General features: G+C 42.4%; 1 protein-coding gene across 2 annotated transcripts in view; it reads right to left on the bottom strand.

Moving 5' to 3' along the window:
* Positions 1-1205: 1205 nt before the first annotated feature.
* Positions 1206-23355, bottom strand: part of TMPRSS7 (transmembrane serine protease 7) — a 36645-nt gene continuing 14495 nt past the window's right edge. For both annotated transcript variants that reach the window (XM_072743719.1, XM_025990634.1), the window contains 10 exons: positions 23006-23118; positions 17462-17568; positions 13953-14089; positions 11951-12058; positions 9291-9401; positions 8349-8465; positions 7288-7459; positions 4849-5117; positions 3198-3334; positions 1206-1376 (listed from right to left, as the gene is read on the bottom strand). In XM_072743719.1, coding sequence (XP_072599820.1) covers positions 1206-1376; positions 3198-3334; positions 4849-5117; positions 7288-7459; positions 8349-8465; positions 9291-9401; positions 11951-12058; positions 13953-14089; positions 17462-17568; positions 23006-23118 — 1442 coding nt within the window. The remainder of the gene's footprint in view (positions 1377-3197; positions 3335-4848; positions 5118-7287; positions 7460-8348; positions 8466-9290; positions 9402-11950; positions 12059-13952; positions 14090-17461; positions 17569-23005; positions 23119-23355) is intronic.

The raw sequence follows: 23355 nt of genomic DNA, 5'->3' as shown, positions 1-23355 counted from the left end.
AGTCCCACATCAGGCTCTCTGCTTCTCTCTCTGCCTATGTCTCTGCCTCTCTGTCTAGGTCTCTCATGAATGAATAAATAAGTAAATAAATAAATAAATAAATAAATAAAATCTTTAAAAATAAATAAATAAAAAATAAAAATAGTATTGTTATTACTCCTTTGACTTTGTCTCAGGGAAAACAAATAATATCATTTTTCTTCCTGCTGTTTTTACCTCATCAGAGAGAGGTATTGTGAAGTCTGGCCTCTGTTAATGGAAAGCTTATTCTGAGATCAAGTTGAAACCCTCTAAATCAAGATCAAATAAATCAATAACTGTGATGTATTGAGCATGTACTACAGGTTTACAACTACGTCGGGTATTATAATGCCCTGATAACAGAAGTAAGTCTAGGCCATTGGAGTTTTATTTAAAAAAAAAAAATCAGAAGCCAAATGATAATATTTCTGAAGATTGTGACTTTCAAAACAATCATCTAAAAATTCCTTTATCATTTGACTGCTGACCAACATTATCACAATTCCTTAAATCCCATGTAAATGCTTTCAACCAAACTGCCATGATGTTTCATTCCATGATTTTAGTGAAGATTACCATCAATTTTGTTGGTTAGTTGATTGGTTTTTCTGTACACGATACTACCCTGTGCCGTGGCTGAAGAAAGCTTGTTATGATGTGGTTAGACAAAATTGGAATGGAAACCAACAGTTCAGGAATTCCCTTTGTCAATAACTGAGCTTGGGTTTATTTACATTTATAAAGGAGGCATTTTTGTGCATTTATTTTATTAGAACACTGAAATCAGGAATTTTTAATGGAATTTTTATATCAATAAATCAGTTTTTCCTTAATCTTCATAAATATCCATATCTTGAATAGAAACATAAGTTAAAGAATGGATTTCTGAGCAACTCACCTATTTCTTATCTTATTTTAGAGTCTTGATTCATGACTTTACTTTAGGTTTCCTCCATTTCTGAATCAATGACCTTTTGATGCTTAAAGATGAATACAGCTCTACCCTTGAGGCAATTTTTCATGGAATAAAATACATGTAAAACTCTGTCGTTCGATAAATACTAAATGTATGCAAGCTGAAATTTACAGACGAAAAAAATTGGGTCTCATTTTAAGGATAATTACTGAATTCTTTTTTAAAGAATCTGTCACAGAAATCATAGTCAAAACTCCAACTTGTACTTTTACAAAAGAGAAGGGACATATTTATGAATCCAGGGAACAAAGTTTGACACTCTTGTGTAAACACCAGGAAAGTTTGGTCTTCCACATCCATGTCCCCAGCTAACGATGCCAGTCAAAATCCATTGTCCATCACTGGTTCTTCGACAAGATAAAGGTCCACCTGAATCTCCCTACACAGGAAGAGAATGGAAGTATGAAGTGCCTTTCTCCCGTGAGCACCAATTTTGTCATTAATGAGTCTAATGGACTGTATCAAAACTCCCATTCTGGAAAGTTTTCGCTTGGCTAATTACAATGCAGTTTGGAGAAGAGTCAGGAAATAATGTGAGCTTCTAATATCATTTTAGAACTATTCTTCCTAAAATCAAAAAGCTGCATTTATCACAAGAAATGTAATCTTCTGGCTGAGAATATCTTTAGAATATTCCTGTAGGGGAAACAGCTCTCACAAATCCCAAACAAAGAACGAACCTCAATAGTAGCAGAGGTGGCCATAGTAGTAGTAGTAATAGTAATAATGGCTAACATTTATTTAGCATGAGATGTCTGCCAAACACTATTTTGGGTCTTTTAGCCCTGACAACAACCTTATGAGGCACAGTCATCTTGGAAAGTTGACCTCTGCCTCTGGGCCGTGCAAACTGAGTGGCTGGTTCCAGAAGAGGCCCCACTTGGTTAGCCCCGGGTAATCCCTATGGCTCACTGGGCCATAGCCATCGCGGACAAATCACCCTCATTTGAGAGTCCCTTCTGATAACTCAACTCCACAAAGCAAAGGCAAAACTAATTCAAAGTTTAAACATAATTCCCATAGTGTCATCCTTTAAATTATAACATCTGGGCTTTATGTTTCTAGTCTGGAGGACAGGTAAAGCTGCAACTTAGCTAGAGGCAAAGATAAAAAAAAAAAAAAAAACATTCTGAATCGGCCCCTGAATCCCACTCCCCAATTCAAACCCTGATTAGGTAAATTCTGACTAGTAGAGAAACTGGGCTCTTTATTTTGATTATTGCCACACCAGCTGTACTAAGTCTAACTTGACCTGTAAACTCTGGTGACTACGTGGAAGAGGACTGTATAACTGACTAGTCTCAGGAAGCAGCCAAAACATAGGAGCTTTAGCATTAGAGAGATAGGGGTTCACATTCCAGCTCAGGCATTTACTTACTAGCTGTGTGACTTTGGATAATTTGCTTACCCTCTCTGTGTCCCTGTTTCCTTTTCTGTAAAATGGGCATGAAAGAAAAACTTGACTGCACTTATGTAAAGGATCTAGCACTGTGCTTGCCAGAGAATAGGAGCTCAGAAGATAAAATCCATTATTATAATAAAATGAGCCTTTGTGGCATGGTGGCTAAGATTGTGGAGAGATGTGGGAACAGCTGCCACAGCCCTCTCCTTCCTCTAAATATCATCTGTTCACTTTTTTGGCAATCATATAGCTATCTGCATAGATTGGAATCTGAGACCTAGAAACATCCCCAGGAAGATGAACTCCAACTTTACCGCTGTCGGGAGGCCTTATCAGAGGCATAAAATGAGTGTCCTCCATCACCTCTCCCACTCCTCTTTCCCTTCCCCCAGCCTATGCATCAAAGGAGCAAGTGAATAAAACCCTGGTATTTCAGAAGGGAAATGGTTGGTAGCCACCCTAAAACACTGTGTGTGTCGGGGGGAAGCGGGGGTGCGTGGAGTAGAGGGAGAGAACTGCTTTTCAGTTTTGGGTTATCAGAAAATAAATCATGGCAGAAAGATCAACCCCAACCTCATTTTCTAAATGCTGGAGGAAAATACATGGGAACTAGAAAACGGAGTTTTATAGACCTAATTATTTAATCACCTTTCCCTGATCTTAGACAATTAGATTATAATTAATATCTGAATTAAGGGAAATATTTGTCCTGGTTATTTCCCAGTGTTGTGCAAATTAAACGTGAAAGTATTTATGGAAAGTGTAACAGCCTGGTAGAGGAAAGGTACGATGACTTACCCTGCAAGCATCTCTCTTCCCTGACATGACCCCCGCACAGAGCATCCGTGAAGTGATGATCCCATAGGTGGAAACACAGAGGGTTTGATCAATGAGCTCTACCTCTGCTTGCTGCAAAACAGGGGAGCCTTTATTGTCTGGAAAACACATTGGAAGTAGAAATCATGGTAATGATTACACTTATTCAGGGTGTTATTAGACCATCTACTCACATTATCTCCTTTTATCCTCATAACAATTTTTTTATGTAAATTCTCTTATAATCGTCATTTTGCTGGTGAATAAATAGAGGCTGAGGAGGAGGTTAGAGGGAGTGCCCCATGGCACACACCTTGCAGGTAATAGAGCAGGATTCAGACCCAACGTCTGACTCAATCATCTGAGCCACTGAGCCATCCTCCTTAACTATGTACAGGAAGTACAGCAGGAAGCAGGAAGCTTTCCATAGGACTGTGAGTCCCAACACACAGGTCGAGAGGCCTACCCCTTAAATGGAGCAGCAAAACCGACATATGGAGAGTCCTGGGAACTATAAAAATATGTTTTGTTATAGCCCTTTCCCTTCCTTCTTATCCTGTCTGGCTACAATGATTCAGAAAAATAAACACACAGTCATGCTTATAAAGAAAATGTCTCATGAGAAGCTGGTTGAACAGACTCTTCCCTCCTGTGAGATAGGATATTGTAATTAGAGCCCCAAGCACTGTCCTGATAGGTTACAGGTGTTGGAGCTGTGAGCCCTCCCCTCCCTCATTAGGGCTCTGAGACCCCAGCAGGCCATATGAGGGCACATGCAGGCAGTGAGGCCGGGAGAGACTGCCCACAATGAATCTTTAGAGACGAGGCCAAGGGTAAGATTCAAGATTTGCGGAAAATGAGTCTGTCCTAAACCCTTGGAAAGGGCTGCATGGGAATCTGAGATGCATGAGAGGTGAATGGAAAGCGTCAGCACGAGCCTCTGGGGAGGCGCCTACAGAGCTGTGGCTTCTTCCCCTACTGCACACTGGGAATCGGCCATGAATCCTAGACCATGAAACACCTTGACAGAGCAGATGTAGGGAATTTTCCCTACCACTCTGACCTTTGTGCATAATGGCAGAGACGTCTGCTCTGGTGAAGGGATTGTAAAGAGGTTACCCCTCTGCGTGGACAGATCTACCTGAAGAGTTGCCTTTGTGAAGGGCATACTCACATAATCCTCCAGACAGTTGCCTATGATTTGACATAATAGACTGTGTGTTTTGGGTGGGGAGAGGAGTTGGTCATGGATGTCTTCCTCTTCTTTAAGAAAAGGAATCATTTCTCTGGATGAAAGGGAATCTAAAAGTAGTGAGGAATTGCTCTTCGATAGCAGAAAACCTGGCAACCCCCTCAAGTTTGAAAAGGGCCCATAGTATCTATTCAATCTTGCTTTGCCTGTAGACACCACCCCACACACCCCTTATTGAGGTGGGTCTTGCTTCTTCTGAGGGAAAGGGAAAAACATCATAAAATAGGATTTAATAACATTTTCCTCCATTCTACTTCCTAGAATTAGCAGGAGGCTTGAGTGAGACCATATGCCAAACTACTCTATGAGCCCCAAAGCATTACATCAACCCAGGCTGTACTATCCGGAAGGGGAGGGCATGACCATTCACTCTACACACACCTGCTTCGTGCCTGCGCCCCCAGCCAGTTACCCAGCACTTCTCCCCACTGCGCACTTTCTGGCCAGCAGGAGGGATGCATATGGGCTGAATGAGCTGTTTCAGGGTCTCAGGCCAGGCCGTACTGAGCTGTAGCAGGGCAATATCATAGTCAAAGGTCTGACTGTTATAGTACTCATGGACCACAATTCTTTTCACCGGGGAGACGAACTTGGCATTCCCCTGCACATACATCCCGAGGTGCGCGGTCCATGGCGTGGGGTCTGACAGCCTGGTAGAAGAGGAAGGAAGCATGAAGTCAGTGGCCTGCAGAACCATCCAAGGTTTGGACACAAGCCCTCTGCAGGCAGATGAGGGCTGAGGGAAGGAGGCCTGCCTTCCGGTTCCTATCGTAGCCCCTGGCTCTGTCCATGGACGTGGCGAAAGCACAACTTTTCTGAGCCTCCTTTGTCTCCTAGTAAAACCAGAGATGAAGGAAGGTGTAGTAGGGGTGGTGCCCTCACCCATCCTCAGGAACTGCTAGAAATTCTGTTGCCCCTGCCATCTCATGAACCACATACAGGTCAAGAATGTGACTGGAATTAATTTGTTACATTCTCCTATTCATGCGGAGATAGGCGTTTGATGGGGACAGTGGTCTGGGGATCCTTTTGCCAAATTCCAATGATATGAATTCCAAGACAGTTTAGAAATGAAAGTTCAATAAACAGGAATTTAATGAAATTCCTTCTTGTCATCTACCATAAGCCTGAAAGATCACTGCTATCACTGCTCAAGCATGACCACTCACAGGGGCCCCACTCTTTCTTTGTCACCCCTTCCAGAACTCTACTTCTGACCTCTGTGGCCTTGCACAGTCACTGAGAATCTTGTAGTCTCCATGTGAGGCAGCCATCTCCACCTGCACAGCAGCCTTGCTCTAGAGGGGTGAAGACCTTGCAAAAGCTTTGCAAGAAATGTAGGGACAGAGTCCAAAGAGGGTAGCCCCAAATCTGCTTAGCTAACATCTCATGGGTGGCGCTGGGGACCCCGGAGAGTATTCAGGTTAACGTAGTACTCGGAGCAGTGTCCTAGCGTAGAAGACTAATGATCAAACAGAAGCATAGCCATTTTAGTCATGAACGTGAATTCTATAATTTCCAAAAGAAGCAAATATTTAAATTGTATAAATTGACTGACATATTATACTTTTAAAAATTCAGAATGAGAAATGAATGATATATTTTTGTACCTAAGATCTAGTAGATTCTAAATAAGGTTACCTTTGAAGTGAAGTGATTTGTTCTAAGCTTCCCTTTCGCCCTTAGCTGGAAGAGGATCTTCCCCATAATAATCCCATTGGTAAAGGCAGACAGAGCCCTTCCAATGCCAACCCTAATAATGGACCTTTGCTTGATTCCCCTCTGTGATATTGTGATTTATAATAAATATGTATTTGGTATTTATCTTGTTTCTGGCAGAGCTCCTAAACACCCTTGGAGCTTCCCAAGTGAATAGAGCCACAAAGCTGTCTTTTGTTGCCTTGCTGTGTTAATGAGTGACTGTCAGACCCCACCTAAGGTTGGGAGCTGGTTGCCAGGAGAACCAACTATGTGACTGGACGGTTTGACCTTTCAGTCCCGGACACTTGCTGACCCCTAAAGAGGAGAGACAGGCTGGAGATTGAATCCATCGCCAAGGCCAATGATTTAATCAATCATGCCTGTGTAATGAGGCGTCCATAAGCACCCAAGAGGACAGGGTTCAGAGAGCTTCAAGGCTATTTAACAGGTGGAGATTCAGGGAGAGTAGCTCAGGGAGAGTGGCACACCTGGAGCAGGCATGACAGCTCCTTACCCTTTCCCCAAACCTTGCCCCATGCCTCTCTTCCAACTGGTTGTTCCTGAGTTATACCCTTTTCCAATTGACAGGGATCTAGAAAGTAAAATGTTTTTCTGAGTCCTCTGAACTGCTCTAGCATATTAATTGAAACCAAGGAAGGGATGGTTGGAATCTCCAACTGATAGCTGTTAAGCCAGATTTATGGTGATAACCCGGACTTATAACTGGCGTCGGAAGTCGGGGAGGAGGGACTGTCTCCTAGGTATGAGCCCTTCACCTGTTTAATCTGATGCTATCTGCAGGCAGACAGGGTCAGAATTGAGTTAAATTGTAAGACACTCAACTGGTGTCAGAGAATTTCTTAGTGGTGTGGGAACCCTCCCTCCAACCGCCACTTTGGAAACCGGGTGCAGAGTCATTATCCGTCCACTTTATATAGAAGTCCAGTGCCCATTCTCCACACACACACGCACACACACACACGCACACACACACACACACACACACCATTTGAATTGATCAAATGTCCCCAGCAGGCAGTTTCCTTCCACAACCCGAGGGCAGATGTATGGTCTGTGATCCCAGAGTGTGATCTTAGAGTAAGAACTGAGATGCCCTACCTGTTTCCATGGAAACAATGGGCTGCAGAAAGAAGCCACTCCCTGGAGATTACCGAGGCTGCGCAGTAGGCTGATCCGACAAAGTGGAGGCTGACTTGCCACGGCCAACCCCCTTCCCGGGTGTCAGTGCCCCCAATGATGCGGTGGAGGTAGGAGGAACTCCTGCTGCAACCTTTAGGAAAGGAAGGGTCACATGATTTAAAAGCCGACTTGGAAGAAAAACTGGAAATTAAGTCAGGTTTAGGGCTGCATTGAGAATTGATGCACCAGGAAAGCAACTGGAAACCTCTTGCTTATCTAGAGAAAAGGCACCAGGAAACCACTTCCTCCCTCCTGAGAACAGCTCAGACACAGAGTCTCCATACGATAAAGTACATTTACTCAAGGAAGACCGGACTTGTTAGCAGTAGCTGCCCTGATATGAGCAGTGGTGATGGGGCTCAGATTATTACAGATTAGGTCCAAAGGCAACAGAACTGAGCTTGTCTTTGGAGGTGTGCTGATTTGAGAGAAAGCATTTGGAAGAGAAATTTTTAAATTTCAAATGAAAACCTATTAAGAAAAAGTAGTTATCAGAACAATTATTTTCCAGGGTAAATTGTATGGATAAGGATGCATAACATGTTGCCAGCTGGCCAGTTAGAGACCACGTAATAACATGCGGCAGATTACAGTTCTCAAGTCACAGCCAAAGAGAGAAGCAGCACTTGGTACCGATTATAACTTAAGGCCTAAATAACCATCATCCACTGTTCCAGGACGTCTCCTTTCTCATGGACTTCTCACTTAGGAGCTTCTCCCTTGATTAGAGTTATCGGAAAGTGAAAGTTCTCATTATAGACATCTGATGCTTTAATGCTAGTTGTCAAGAAAGCAGACAAAATCCACTCCAGAGTTTTTAATTCTGAGAAACCGTGTCAGATGCAGTTCACCAATATTTACTGTTCTTCCCTGGACCCCAACTTTTGCCAGGGAGATTTATCCCCGGAAGGGAATGCAAAGGAACAACTGGAAACAGAGGAGGATGCATAGGGAGTCGGAAGGAACGTATTTCTACTCACTGCAGCCTTCTTCGTCGCTTCCGTCTGGGCAATCCACAGTCCCATCACACTGTGCATTTTGCTTCCTAAAGCAAATGTCATTGCCACACTTAAAAGTTCTGTTGCTACATGGAATGCCTAAAAATGAATAAAAGAGGGAAGAGTTTTTCCTGTCCAGAAACAGACTTGACTGAGTGGCACTCACTGTGTCCTCCAAGGATAGTTTAGCCACCGCATCAGCATTTGCTGCTCTGGGAAACACAGCAGAGGGTGACGGAAGAAGCCCCGGGTGACCAGTCCCCTCACCTCAGCAGAGCCCCTGGGAGGCAGGCAGGGAGGCACCTGTTGAGATCAATCCGATGGCCCCTCCTTTCTTCCACTAGAGGTGAGATGCAAGGCAGTTGGCCCTATTAGTTGCTCTAGGCCATGGCCCCTTTGCTATTCATTATTTTGTCTTGTTCTCCAAGAAAATTTTCAGTAAAAATCAACACCCTACTCAGTCCTTTTATGCCATTATGGGGAAAATGGGCAGACTCTGCGAGGCACAGCCCATTTGTTCACAACTCGAATGGTAGGTGTTTCTGTGGGGGCTACAACAGAAGGTGTCCCATCACAGTCCCTGGCATCACATCCTCAGTGTCCTTTACTCTCTGGCAACATTGAAAGCAACTAAGTGATGAAAACCTTCCAGTATTCCCAAGGACACACACACACACACACACACACACACACACTCAACACACACACATTCAATTCCAATAGTGACCAACTGTTCCCATTTTGCCTGCGGCCCAGCGGGTTCCAGGGAACTGGGATCTTCCGTGCTACAACTGGGTAAGTCTTGGGGAAACTGAGGCACGTCCGTTGCCCTGACTCCCCCCTCCCCCCCCCCCCCCAGGTACTTGGGCTCTGACTTAGAAGGGTGTCCAGGAGGAGGAGCAGCGGGCAGGGGCCGTCCCTCACTCTGGGTGCAGTTGTGCTCATCCCGGCCGTCGTCGCAGTCCCTGAAGCCGTCGCAGAGCAGGGGGCCGAGCCGCCTGAAGGAGCTGGCGTTGCAGGCGGGCGGGAGCGACGCTGGAACGAGAGCGGACTGAGCAGCGCGCCCTCCACGGCGCTTACCTGCAGCTCAGGGCAGCGTCAGGTGGTTGCTGTGTTGTGTTTTGTGTTTTGTGTTGTGCTGCGTTGCTTTAGGGAAAAATCCAAATCCTAGGCCACTATCGAGACTGAGCTTGCCTGCGCCACCTGGGTGACTCAGTCAGCTCGGGCCCGGGATTCCGGCTCCGGGGCTTGCTTGTCTCGGGGAGAGCCTGCCTGAGATGCTCTCTCCCTCTGCACCCCCTCTCTCTTAAAAAGTTAAATGAATGGGCAGCCCTGGTGGCTCAGCGGTTTAGCGCTGCCTGCAGCCCAGAGCCTGATCCTGGGGTCACGAGATCGAGTCCCGCGCTGGGCTCCCTGCATGGAGCCTGCTTCCCTCTGCCTGTGTCTCTGCCTCTCTCTCTCTCTCTCTCTCTCTCTCTCTCTGTGTGTGTGTGTGTGTGTGTGTGTCTCTCATGAATAAATAAATAAAATCTTTTAAAAAAATTAAATGAATGAATGAATAAATAAATAAATGAAATTGAACTTGTCTGCCCTCCTAAACAAAAGTGGGAATGTCCTTACATCGATTTTTGTCTTACTCATCTCTGTACCTCAAGCCCCTGAGTCCAAAGTTTTCTTGACTTGGGGCACCTGGGTGCCTCAATCGGTTGGGCGTCTGCCTTCGGCTCGGGTCATGATCCCGGGGTCCTGGGATGGAGCCCCACATCGGGCTATCTGCTGCAGGGGAAGCCTGCTCCTCCCTCTCCCTCTGCCTACTGTCCCCCTGCTTTTGCTCGCTCTCTGTCTTTCTCTCTCACTGTTAAATAAATAAATAAAATTTAAAAAATAAAAAGAATTTTAAAATATTAAGTTTTCCTGACTAGATTTACAGTTATGAGTCTTAAAGGACAACAGGCTTGTAGTCTGTGTGGAAGGAACCCTCTCTTTAAAATGATTTTGTCCCGAGGGACCCGTTTCCTGAATTAAGAAACACCACTGTGAATTATCACAATTTTTCTTCTTTGGAATATTTTCAGGAATTGCCTTTGGACAAGTGACAGGTGCAGTTATATTAGTAAGCACCTCTGGGAGGTGTGATTCCTTAGACATTTCTGGTGTTGTAAAAAGTGATCATTTTTGTTATCTGCTCTTGTTTTTTTTTTTTTTTTTTTGCAGTGGCATCTTTTGTTAGGGGTCAGGGGGAGCAGGGGAGGACACTGCTGCCCTGAACTAGCTCATTGAGCTGGGTGGACCTAGCTGACTCTTAGAGAACACTTTCTAAAATGGCACAATGACAAAAATGATTTGCCACAAACAGTCCTTATAAAGCAAGAATAATCCCTTCTGTTTGAAGCATCATAGCAAGGAATGATAATAATGTAAAAAAAACACCAGCAGCCTCACTCACTATATAATAGGCAGTATTTATTTGCTTAAGCAACAGAAAACCCGATAGATTGAAAAGGTCAATGAACCATAAGTTAAGAGAGTTTTATTTTGTTTTGTCAAAAAAAAATCCAAAGGTGTAGAGCATAGGTTATTTTTCATGAATATAATTTTTCATAGTTATATTAACTGTATGTAATATTTCTCCAAGAATATGAAAGAAACTAAATAGCTTCACCATTGCAATTATATTTGAATTAAACTCTGGGTCTTTAGGAGAAAGTGTTGCCAATGGTGTCATATGGTCTGGTGAACTATCCTCCCCATATTACTCCCTGAAACTGGAGATAGATTCAGGAATGATGTGCACATAGTAATGAAAAACCAAGAGAGAGAATCTCTGTCCAAAATAGGAATATCCAATATCCTAGCCCTTAATCATTGCAGGTATGACATTGTTGCAAACTATACAGGTAATAACGGTAATAATAAGAATTCTCTCATTCACAACACCTGTGCTCCATAAATGAATGTGCTGAAAGCGTTTGCTTTTCTGCAGATTCTGAGCTCCTCTCTAGATAAAAGATCTGTGCTTTAAAATAGGATTGTTGGTTTAAGACTGTGGTTCATTGAATTACTAGCCACAGATCCTCACTCCCCGGGGTAGTATTATACACCTCTACCCTTGCCATGGCCCCAAAGTGTGCAGGATAAACTTGCCTGCCCCTTGACTAGGGCCTCAGCTAAAGGGCTCACTTTGACTGATAGAATATGATGTGATGGTGTGCCAGTTCCACCCCCAGAAATCAAGAAGAACCATGTGTTTTTGCTCACCCCTCCTTTGCTCTACCACTAGTTCAAGAGGAAAACAGCCATGAGGACTACACCTGACCCCAACCTGGGAAGAACCAAGCTTAGAAGGACCCACTGCTTAAAGCAGAGCCACCCAGCTGAGGCCAGCCTACGTCAGTCATATCTCAAACATCCCATGGATGCATGGTCCAGAATAAATGATTGTTGTCAGTCTCAGAGTTTTGGGGTAGCTTGTAATGCCTCAATAGACACCAGCTGCTAAGACCCAGGATATATGCCAGCAGCAAAAATGGCCCCGAAAAGTTCACTTATTCCTAACAAAGCCATAGTACAACTTGAATACCCACCACAGAAAAGTTCATCACTTTCATCAAAGCAGTCATTTACTCCATCACATCGCTGGGCCTGAGGGACACACAAACCAGACGAGCATCTAAAAGATCCAACAGGACAGGCTAGAGACAATAAAACACAGGAAGTCTTTGTGAGTCTCTAAAAGTCATTAGGCCACATGAACAAAGAACTATGAAGTATTAGGTGGTTAAGGAATTGGCAATGTTGCAATAGTAATTATACGATTTCTCCATCAAATCCAGCTATGGGCCGTCAATGAAAGACAAATAAGTGATTTAGGAGAACAAAGAAAGTGGACACTGCATCCAAGTCACGTGTACAAACTTTCTACTACTTACAGGTTTCCCTCAGCAATCCGGCTTTGTCTTTGACTCGGAGATAGCTTAAGCTGGAATATGGTTTGGAGAGTCCAGCACTCTTAGTGTGCAATCTTTAAGACTCCCCAGGGAATTACAAATGGCCTTCTGGTATCTCTGAATCCTATATGATCAGACGCACTGTTCTGAGGAGTCTGAGCTTTTAATTACATTATCAATTATCTCTGTCCCCAAATACATTAGTAGCCACTGCTCTCTTAGACACTTGGACCCGGAGAGATTAGCAGCTGGCCTCAAAACTCAGGACTCCTGCCTTCTACCTCCCAGTTCACCTCACCCGGGCTACTCATCAAAGATCCATTCCCTGACTGATCTTGAATCATAAATCCTGGGCTTATTACTAAATATATTAGAAATAATAAATCCTTCTCTGCTGCTATGGTCTGAATGTTTGTGTCCCCACAAACTAATTTGTTGAAATCCTAGCACCCAATGTGATGATATTAGGAAGTAGGGCCTGTAGGAGGGAATTAAGTGTTGAAGGCAGAGGCCTCATGAATAATATTAATGCCTTTATAAAAAGAGGCCCAGAGGAGGTCCCTCACCCTCTTCCACCATGTGAGGATATAGGAAGTCTGTGACCCAAACAGAGCCCTCACCCGACCATCCTGATCTCAGACTTCCAGCCTCCAGAACTGTGAGAAACAAATTTCTGTTCTTTATAAGCTACCCAGGCTGTGATATTTTGTTAGAGTATCAGGAATAGATCAGGATACTCCCCTTGTGCATAAGAATGGGGGGAAACATGCGGTCAGGTCAACAACTATTTCACTGGCACATGATGGGGACGGTGAGTTTCTAGAAAATACTCATGCTTTGAAAAAACAGTTGAAAATAAGATGGCTCACTATTTACCTGTAGTTCTTGCTGGGAATTGTAATATTCTGATATTCAGAAGTGTAATATTCCAGATCCAGAAGCAGGTATATTGCCAAAGAAGAAAGGTTCTACATGAGCCTTCTCTCAAGTCTTAACCTCATGGACCCCTTTGTGGTTCACCCCTACTTTCTTACTTTTCCCCTTTTAAAACGGGTTGAGAATTTCCTGAGTCAATATCTACTCTCTCCAGTTCTGAAGACTTCCCTCAAACAATGCCTTCACCACTGGCCACTTCCTGGCCACCGTTCCTGTGGTTCTTCATGTAAAGTGTGACATCTTGGGGCTGATGTTCGAACTCTCCTTGACCGACCAGCTCTCCCGATGCGTTACGGGCCTAAGTAAGTCACAACAGTTGCCTTCTGATCCACCAAATGTTGGTATAAACGTCATTCATCTATACCAAAATTTATGAGTAGCGGGAACAATAGTTCAATAAATGGGTTTGTCCCATATTGTAGGAATAATGCAAAAAACTATTTTTCAATTGTAATAAATAATTATATTATTTCTCCTATAATTTAAACTGTAGGAGTCACAAATACATAATTTTCTGGTTTCATTTATTATATATTTTGTTTATATGACATACATTTATAGTATATTTACATATTAATACTAATAAGTACTAATAAATAAATAAATCCCTTTTTACTCCTTAATTTCTCAAGGTTTACTACAACGTATTAGGCTCTGTTTAACCATTTGTGAAGATTTTCTAAAGAGTTCATCCCAGGCTTACGTTGACTGATGTTGTAACTGCCATATTCCACCAAAAGTGGCTTGTCGGAAAGCCTTGAACTGCACTGCAGCTGAACGTGAACGAGTGGGCTAGGCACTCGGAAGATCGTCTGGTGATCCATGTAGGAACCACAGTACCTGAGGAGATAAGAGTCAGGGAAGAGGTGTGGCATGAGGCCCTGTCAACTGCATTCCCAGTGACCATGAACACGTTGATGGTTTCGTACTCTGGGCTTCATAAGCGGAGATGCGTATACAGAGCTAATGGTAGTTATCCAGTCTGTTAAGTGGCTGTGATGGAGTGACTTCTGTCCCCTTGATTTTCCACTCTGCTAAATACAACAGCGATACTACTGACTGTTACCTACTGTTTTCTTCACCGACACTTGTAATCAGAAGAAATAGGGCTCCTCTCTTCTGCGTCAACAACCATTAACAACAAGAATTGTCTGCTTTTGCCCACAAACCTCTCCATGGAGCAGAGTAGAATCCATGAGCTCAGGCTGAAAGTATGCAAAGAGTCCCAGCAGTACTTAAAGCAAAACACGACAATATTTTTTCAAACGAAATTGAAAACCAACGTGTACTTTGAGGCTTGTCCTTGTTAAATTTCAAAGCAGTAAGGTCTGTCTGCAATATTTCCTCCCCTTGATTTTTCTTCCTTCTTGTACCTAAGAGAAAATGCCCCTCTTGTTAGTAATTCTTATTCAAGCAGGGTGATTAGTAGAACATGAAATTCTACTCTGCTGGGGGCCCATGATAAGTTAGGTCTCTGCCATGTGTAGGCAAAGCTCTTCACAGGGTGAAACCTGCAAGGTCTCAAAGGGAAATAGCAAACACACGGGGGCCAGGAGGGACATCCTCCACTGGAATCTGTGAATGCCAATCACTCCTGGCCCCTACAGGCGCTTGGGAACCACGAAAGTTCCATGGATCAGACACTGGCTTTCGGTGGGACAACCACAGAAGTGGTGATCTTAAGGTCCAAAGAAGGAAAGTGTTCACATATATTTCGAGAGGATTCTTTTACAGCTGGCTAAAGCTTAGGCCCTGATGGGCTGACAGACCAGCTCTAGGAACAGAGGAAGAGAAAGCTGCTAGAGGTAGGTGGCCCCCTGGCCAAGTGGGACCCAGGCTCTGAGAGGCACCTGAAGTCCACATTAACCTTTTGGGGCCAGGGTCTACTCCAATTGGTCATCTTGGCATCCAAATCCTGTGTGCCGAAAACATGATCATTGTCATTTGGGTCTCATAGTGATTTTATTTGTGTTCTCCATCAACATTTACTAGAGCTTTCTAACAAAGATGAATCACATCTTAGTTATAGTAATAACATCATACTGGGATGGTAAGGAGTAAGGAAAAAGGGATCTTTGAATCCATGCTTAGGCTGAAGTTTAGAGGGGAACAGTATAGACTGGGGGCATAGTGGTAGCCAAAGGAACAAAAGTTAAAAAAAAAAAGTGAGAAATTGGAGAAACCAGCAAGAATTGGCTTACAGGTACAGACACATGAAAGAAAACAGAAGTTAAACGGGTGAAGTAAAGCGTTAAGGTTCAAAATAGCAAGAAAGTAGAAGCAGGATTAGGACACAAGTCTGCCTGGTACTAAAACACTAGTACTTTCTAGCGTACTAATAGCTTTCCCATCAGGAACTTTGCTCTGCAAAATATTACAGGAAGGACATCCATGCCTCCAGGGCTCTCTTGCTGCATCCTAGCTGCCCTGAGCATGCACACCCCATCCTGGAGTTCTCTGAACTCAGGAGCACTAGGCTTCCTGGTGTCAGCATTACCTTCTCCTACTTCCCCATTACAAACCCAACGCCTTTAGGCAACATTTCAGCAAGGTGTCAGAAATTAGTTCAATTAGAGCCTTTCCTTTTTAGATGAAGAGAACTGATAATGGGAAGGCCTGGTGTTTAAGTCCTACCGGTGCAACTAGCATCAAGGGAATCTGATAGGATTTCAGCCAGCCCGCAAGATAAAGTGAAGAGCTGACCCTTCAGAGAAAGTATTTAGGACAGAGAGCTTTCCTGGTATTGATGGCTTGGGAGAAGATCTTGCTCATAGTTGGGCAGCAATACTTTGTGGGTGGTGGGGTTGTTACTTAGGACAAAAAAAAATGGTATCGCATTTTGAAAGCATAGCTCTATCTTATGCCTACAAAAGAATAAAAGAATTTTTATAAAAGAATTAGAAAGATTTGTTTTCTAGACCTCAATCTGATTAAATATCAGAATGCAGTATTCTTAAAACTTGGAGGGGGATCACATTCTGTAGTATTTATCCATCCAATGTCATTTCCAAAGCAATCTTTTTTTTTTTTAGTATTTCTTTTTTTTTTCTTTCTTTCTTTTTTTTTTTTTTTTAGTTGAAGCACGATGTTACCTTAGTTCCAGGTATACAAAATGATGATCCAACAACTCTACCCAAAACAATCTTATTAATTATAATAATGGCTAATATTTTTCGGTATGTCATATGCATTATCTCATTGAATGCTTGCCAAAAAACCCCACCTTATTAAGTAGAAATTATTAACTCATTTACAGACTGAAAGATCAAAGAGGTTAAATAATTTGTCCTAGTTAACATAGCTACTAATTAGCAGAGCTGGAATTTGAGCCCAGGCATTCTCCCTCCTACATAATAGAACCTGATTCAAATATATTCCCAAAAGGAGTATAAGCCACATCTTAATAATGGAACCAAGAATGCTCTGAAATCAGATAGGATCTATTCCGGTGAAGACAGACCAACAAGCTATTTTAGCACGTAATCTAAGAGTCTCCAGGAAATGAAAGAAGGTTGTGCAGGAAAACCATTTCGAAAAACAATGTGCAAAGAATTAGCAGGCAAATCCCTTAGGCTAACTTCACAAAAAAAATCTTACCTAAAAGTAAACTTAGAAGCTATTCTGCTGCGAAGACAGGACATTCTATCTTTTTCAATACAACATCTATCACAATTTGAGAAGCAAATAAACAATACCAACAGCTAAAGGACAAATTAAGGGTGAGAGTCAGGAGCTCCTAGGTCAGTTCAGGAAGCTCAGTCATCTAGATTTCTTTGATCAGCCCCAACCCACGTCTCAGCCTCAGGATACAGGCAGGCCAATCCAGCCTCTCCTCCTGCACAGAATTGGCCAATGGTTTCTAACTTTCCTGTCACCATGACCTCATTTATGATCTTCTCCAGAGCTCCATGGTTTGAAAGACTTTATCTGCCAAGCTATTTTTGTAAAACGCGGAGTATGCACACCCATAGCCCAGCAGCAAAGAGCAGAGGTGCAGCAAGGATTTGGGAGCCATAAGTCATGGATTTGAATCCTGGCTTAATCACCTATGATCTGAGCGCCTTTGAGAAAGTTCTTTCACCTCGGTATCCTTTGATGTCCCTATCCATAAATATAGTAAAGTGCGAACTCTTTGGGGACAAGGAATCCAAGGCTTTGAGCTCTTCTGGGTCAGGTCTTTCATCAGATTCCTTACATCTGAAACCCACTTACATGTGCTCATTAATTTCCCACCATCCATGGTCACAGCCTTTCACATTCTTCTTGGTTATTGAATAGTTATGGAATTTCAGTGCTATGCCAAAGGTTGATAGGGAAGTCTGAAAAATAAACAGAAGTCAGAAAAATGTTTCAACTGAAAGACAAATTTCAGACTGATTCCTCTCTCAAAACTCATTCCCTTGACTTGCCGTTCTTGGGGCATTTTATTCTTTATGCCTTATGGCCTTCGGTGGGGTAGACCTGGCCCCCATGCCCCCAACAAGCCAGAATGATGTAAGCAAAATAGAGAGGGAAGTGGGTGGCCCAGTGCTCAGGGAGTGGCTATTAGGCCCCAGTTTGAGTGAGCTGGGTGACATGGGACGTATTAGATTATCTCCAAGTGTCAGGTCCCCCTTGTAAATGAGCTCGAAAACACCCCCTTGTAATGAGTGCACAGTTTCCTCCTTCAGTGAACAACAATGACATAGTTTATTTAAAGCACTATTCAGATTATTTAGATAAAGAAGAAATGAATCAGCATTCCCCTCATATTCAACCTCGCTATTCCTAAAGGCAGTTACTGAGTCACTCCTACGTCTGCTCAGACAGGATGGAACAAGAAGAGGCTCCCCACACTGCATCCACCCGTGTGAAAGCATGTGTGGTCACACACGCATGCACACACACACACACAGAGCTGACCTTTTTACAGCACTGTATGACATACACATACATTATGTTGGTTTTTTCATGATTTTAGCCTTAATTTTCACTTTGACTCAGGAATTATATATAGAGAGAGTTTACACATTTCCAGGGAGTGGCATTTTTGCTCACCCACTCAAATTTTCTAATTCTATCCTAATTTGATAAGACATTATTAGTTGCTTATACTGCCTTTTTTTTTTTAAGTATTTATTTATTTATTCATGAGAGACACACAGAGAGAGGCAGAGACACAGGCAGAGGGAGATGCAGGCTCCCTTTAGGGAGCCCGATGTGGGATTTGATTCCAGGACCCCAGGATCACGCCCTGAGCTGCAGGCAGATGCTCAACCACTGAGCCACCCAGGTGCTCACCTATACTGCTTTTTAATGTTTTTATTTACTAAGGATTTTGACGTGATCGAATTTGTGAATGCTCCAAGGTTATTTGAAGGAAAAGGGTAATTAATGTATGTATGTATAAGGCCAAACCCATTACTTGTGTGGTATGATATCCTTCCTAGCTGTAGTTACTGTCCTCACCACCTCTGTCAGGAACCAATGGAGAGGAATTAAAATCTCTTAGTTAAGCACTGTCCATTTCTCTTTCTATTTCTTATAGATTTTGATTTACGAGTATTGATGTTCTGTGCTTTGGTATATAAAAGTCACAGACCTTAGTGTGGATCGTTGTTGCCCAATGTTGTTGCCCTAATGTTGACTCCCGTGTTGTCTGGCGCTAAGGTTCTGATCCCAGCTTTCTTTTTGTTTATATTGTCTGGAATGATATTGCCCATCATTTTACTTTCAGCTTTATTAAATCACCTTTTACTCTGCCATCTTTTGAAAATAACACACAATTCAGTTTTAGCTGATATTTTCTGATTCAGTCCTGTTGTCTTTTTCTTTTAAGAGATAGATTTTACCCCAGATTTTTATTGCCCTGATACATATTTTTAGAGACGTCATCATATTTGATGTTGCAATTTCTTGGTTGTGTGTGTATACACTTCTTTCTAACATGTACTTAAATATAGTAGCCTTCCTCTCTCAACCTATCTTTGGGAGGGAATGAATCAGGCTCTTTATGTCTCTCATTTAAGCATCACAATAACATGGTTGGGAAGGTAGTATGAACCCTATTTTATAGAAGAAATCAAAACTAATCAAAAATAAGTGACATGCCCAAGGTTACCCTGCATTTCCCTGAAGGCCACATGGTGATCTTTCCAGGCGCCATACTGTATGATGGACCTAGAAACGGACAGTCAGGGCTCAAGAGGAAAAGGGATGTCCTATGTTCAATAAAAACTAAGAGATCCTGAGAGAACACATCAATTTTTCCCCCGTCTTGTTATCTGATTGTTTCTTTACATTAAAAAAAAAATGCAAACTGATAGTAAGTATCTTGAGTAATCACTATAATTATATAGCATAAGGACATATTCCAGTGCAATTCTCCATAGGAAGCTTATGTAGGCATTTTCACTGTGTTTCATCGCTCCAAAGTAAAACAGATTTAAATATTTTATTTATTTATTCGTGAGAGACACACAGAGACAGGCAGAGACACAAGCAGGCTTCCCGCAGGGAGCCTGATGAGGGACTCTGGGATCACGCCCTGACCCAAAGGCAGATGCTCAACCACTGAGCCACCCAGGTGCCCCCAAAGTAAAACAGATTTAAACACATCACTGCTCCCCAATCTACAAAGCCTCTCCCCAGTGAAAGGAATTAAGTCCCCTTGCACGCCAGATTTCACTGACATGGATTTGCACACAAATCTACATTTGAGCCCAGATCGGCCAAGAAGCACTATTGATATTAGCCAGCTTGCTGAGTGGGGTGATACAGTGCAGTCCCACAAAGCATTATGAGCTACTTTGTTCAACAAATGGACAAAAATGGAAAAACTGCTAAGTATGCTATTACCTTCTATGTCCTGTATTCTCTGTTCCCACCGCCTGACCCCTGACCTTTTACCAAGTGAGGGGAGCATGTCTCCAGATCTGGACCTGCTGTATTGAAATATTTCTCTCGTCAGTGATAGGGACAGGATGCAGGGCAAGCTTTATGCTTGTCACTTCTCACTCGCCAGTGGTTATGTGCGCACAGCTCAACCCATCTCCAGTGGGCCCTGGAAACTTCGTGGCTAGATGCTTGCCACAGAAGCAGGGAAGAGGGATTCCTCTCTGGGGAATCCCATCTATTTCGTAGGTGATTCAAAGAGGTGAGTTTACATGGCCCACAGTCATCTCTGCTCGTGTCGGGTGCACCTGGATCGGTGTATGCTAGGCTCATGGCATCTGTGATAAAACAATTCAAAACCCCACTCCGTGTTTTTCTTCCAAGATTGTACAACAACATGTATTAATTGGAAAGCAAAAAGAAGGAAAAGAGAGGGAGGTAAATATTCGACCAAGTGATTGTTATGAAACATTGGGAAGCTGAACAGCTTTAAGAACCCAGAAAAAGAGGGGGGTGCAGAATTTGCTTATGGAGGGGGGCATGATTTGTTTTAATGCTGCCTGGGTCACTTTCCATTTGAGTAGCTTCTGGCCAATGGCTTGCCCCGGCTCTATTTCCTTACCTATAGACTGTGCCATGAGTCTCCTACATCAGAGGTATGTTTTAAGAGCAAATAAAAATGTGTGTGCCCTAAACAAATGCAGGTGACATGTTATAAGCCTCAATATTCCTTTTTGCTTTTTCTGGTGTCACCTTCTTCCCCTGCAGTCTGTGAACGCTAGGAGAGCAAGGACTTCACCGCGCTACTAAGGGTTCCCTCTGGTTATGCACCTGACATTCAATAAACATTTGTTTATTCTTGGGAGAAAAATCAGAGACGGATTTTAAGTTGGAGCAGGAGGTAATCCTCAGATAACTGAGACCTTGAAAACTCAGCTGAAAGGGAGTTTGCAAAAGGGATTGATGGCGCTTCAGTTACATTTGGAAATCGGACCAGGCCTGAGAAGAATTGAGGATGATAGAAATCAACTCTTGTGTAGAAAAGGTTTTGTCATGACTTGAGTCAATATTTTTGTCATGTGGTCATTCTTCTCAGTCGTTTGAAATAAATTCAAAGCTATTTTACAGGTGACATTATTTGTTTATGTGATGTCTGTTTGCAGGTACATGCTAGCACACAGCTCAAAGCCGTCCGAGGAAGGAACAGCTTTATTTAACCTCCACACTGAGGAGGACCAACCTTGACCTCTGGGACATGCTGTCACTCACCAAAGTCTGTTCCCAGTATTTCCTGTCTCCCCTCTCCCATTCTCCATTCCCCCAGTGGCATGCTTTTTTTCTTTATAAAGAGTTTTTTTTTTTTTTTTCTCAGCATTTCTAACCGTTGACCCCTAGTAAAACAGAATCTGATGTTCTTATTTACATCCCAACCAGAACAATGCTTAGGGATCTTCACATTAGGTCTCAGAAATTATCACAGAATCAACATTTATTTTAGCTCAAAGGAACTCCAAACATTTGACAGAGCTTTTGGGAATGGCCTTTCTTGTTCTCGATGTCATAAAGGAGATACACCTGCTTTGGGGAGAGATGGAAGAGACAGGTTTGATGCCTCTCTTTTTCCTTCCCCAGCTCATGAGTCACCTGAGGCACTGAGATTCTGCTGCCTTGATGGTGAGCAAGAGCCCAGAACCTTTGGGGTTTAATTATTTTGGAAATATTTGCAATGCAATGATCATGCACATTTGGTGTAATAAAATTACACATTTGGGTGTAATAAAATTATTAAAAATATTTAACTCTTTGTGTACAAATGACATATGCAGCCATCAGGCTCCTGCCTCGGGGCCTTTGCCTCAGCTGTTCTCTCTCTGCAACACTCTGATCCTAAGGCTGCACTGGGTTAGCTCCCTCATCTTTCTCAGGTTTCTGTGCAAATGTCCGCTTGTAGACAAGGCTTCCCCTGACCATGTCATTTAAGGTAATCATTTGCTAACATCCTATCCTTCATACTCTGGACCACCCACTCAGCTACAGAGCCCCCATCCCTGCTTTGTTCTTCTCCACAGCATTTTACCATCTGGTCACATACTGTACACATTTTTGTTCCTTTGTTGCCTGTCTCCCCCTACTGTACGGTAAGCTCCATGAGAGCAGAGCTTTTGCTCTGTGTGCTGTCAGATATCCTGGATCCCAGTGTCTAGAATACTGCCTGACACATAGTAGGCATTTAATAATGACATGTTAAATGAATGCAAACCCTAAACTGCCTGCCACTAGATCTAAATGTTATGCCTCACAAAAAATGATTTCATACATACATGTTGAAAGAGCCTTGCCCTATGTCCCTCCACATGACACTACAGTCAGAGAAAGAAAAACAGTTATAGACTAAAATTTTAAAGAAAAAAATAAAGAAGGAACTCTGTTAAGGACAGACAGAGATACATATATTTTATATAAATTTACAAAATTTGGTTTGCTTACATAGCTGAAATATGCATTGCCTAATTCACCTTATTATGTCTTTATTATTTCTTACTAAAATGTTGATAGTGAAATAATTAAAAATTGATAAATGAGCTCTATCACAGTAAAACAAAAAATTGTTTGATTCCATAACAATGTCCTTGAATTTTTTAATACAAACAAACAAAATAACATTTGGAAAAATAAGCTTGTCTGCAAAGAATGGTTAATTATGGGCAGAGGGCTGAAATGACAAAGAACTTTAATATTCTAGGTAATATATTTAGTTAAGGTTTAAATATTATAAAATTAACTAACATACTTTTTGTGGTAAAAAGTACAGGTAATTAAATTAAAAATAAATTGCTACTAAACATAAGATAACAGTATTTTTCTAAAATAGCAATAGGTTACCTGAAATTTCCAGGTACACTTGCATTTTGGAGGGTAGTAGCTTGGATAATATGGACTTGAAATTTTCCCTTCAAAGCCAGTGATTTCTTTGACCAATACTGTGTTTTCACACTCTGAAAAAAAATATCCAGTAACACACAATGATTTGCAGTTGCCAGATTATGGGAAATGTATTGCATACATTTAACTACAACCACATCCTCCTTGATTAACAAGATTATATACTTTTTGAAATTTAAACTAATTTTTCCAAAAAGAAAGAGTAGCCTATAGATGGATAGCTAAGCTTCTCGTTCAAATTCTGTATTTGTTTTTAGATCATATACTTTGACTACAGATCTATAGGATTC

The sequence above is a fragment of the Vulpes vulpes genome, chromosome 1, assembly GCF_048418805.1.
Source record: "Vulpes vulpes isolate BD-2025 chromosome 1, VulVul3, whole genome shotgun sequence".
NCBI classification, from domain to species: Eukaryota; Metazoa; Chordata; class Mammalia; order Carnivora; family Canidae; genus Vulpes; species Vulpes vulpes.
The sequence above is the reverse complement of the archived record's forward strand: the minus strand, read 5'-3'. Positions and strand labels throughout refer to the sequence as shown.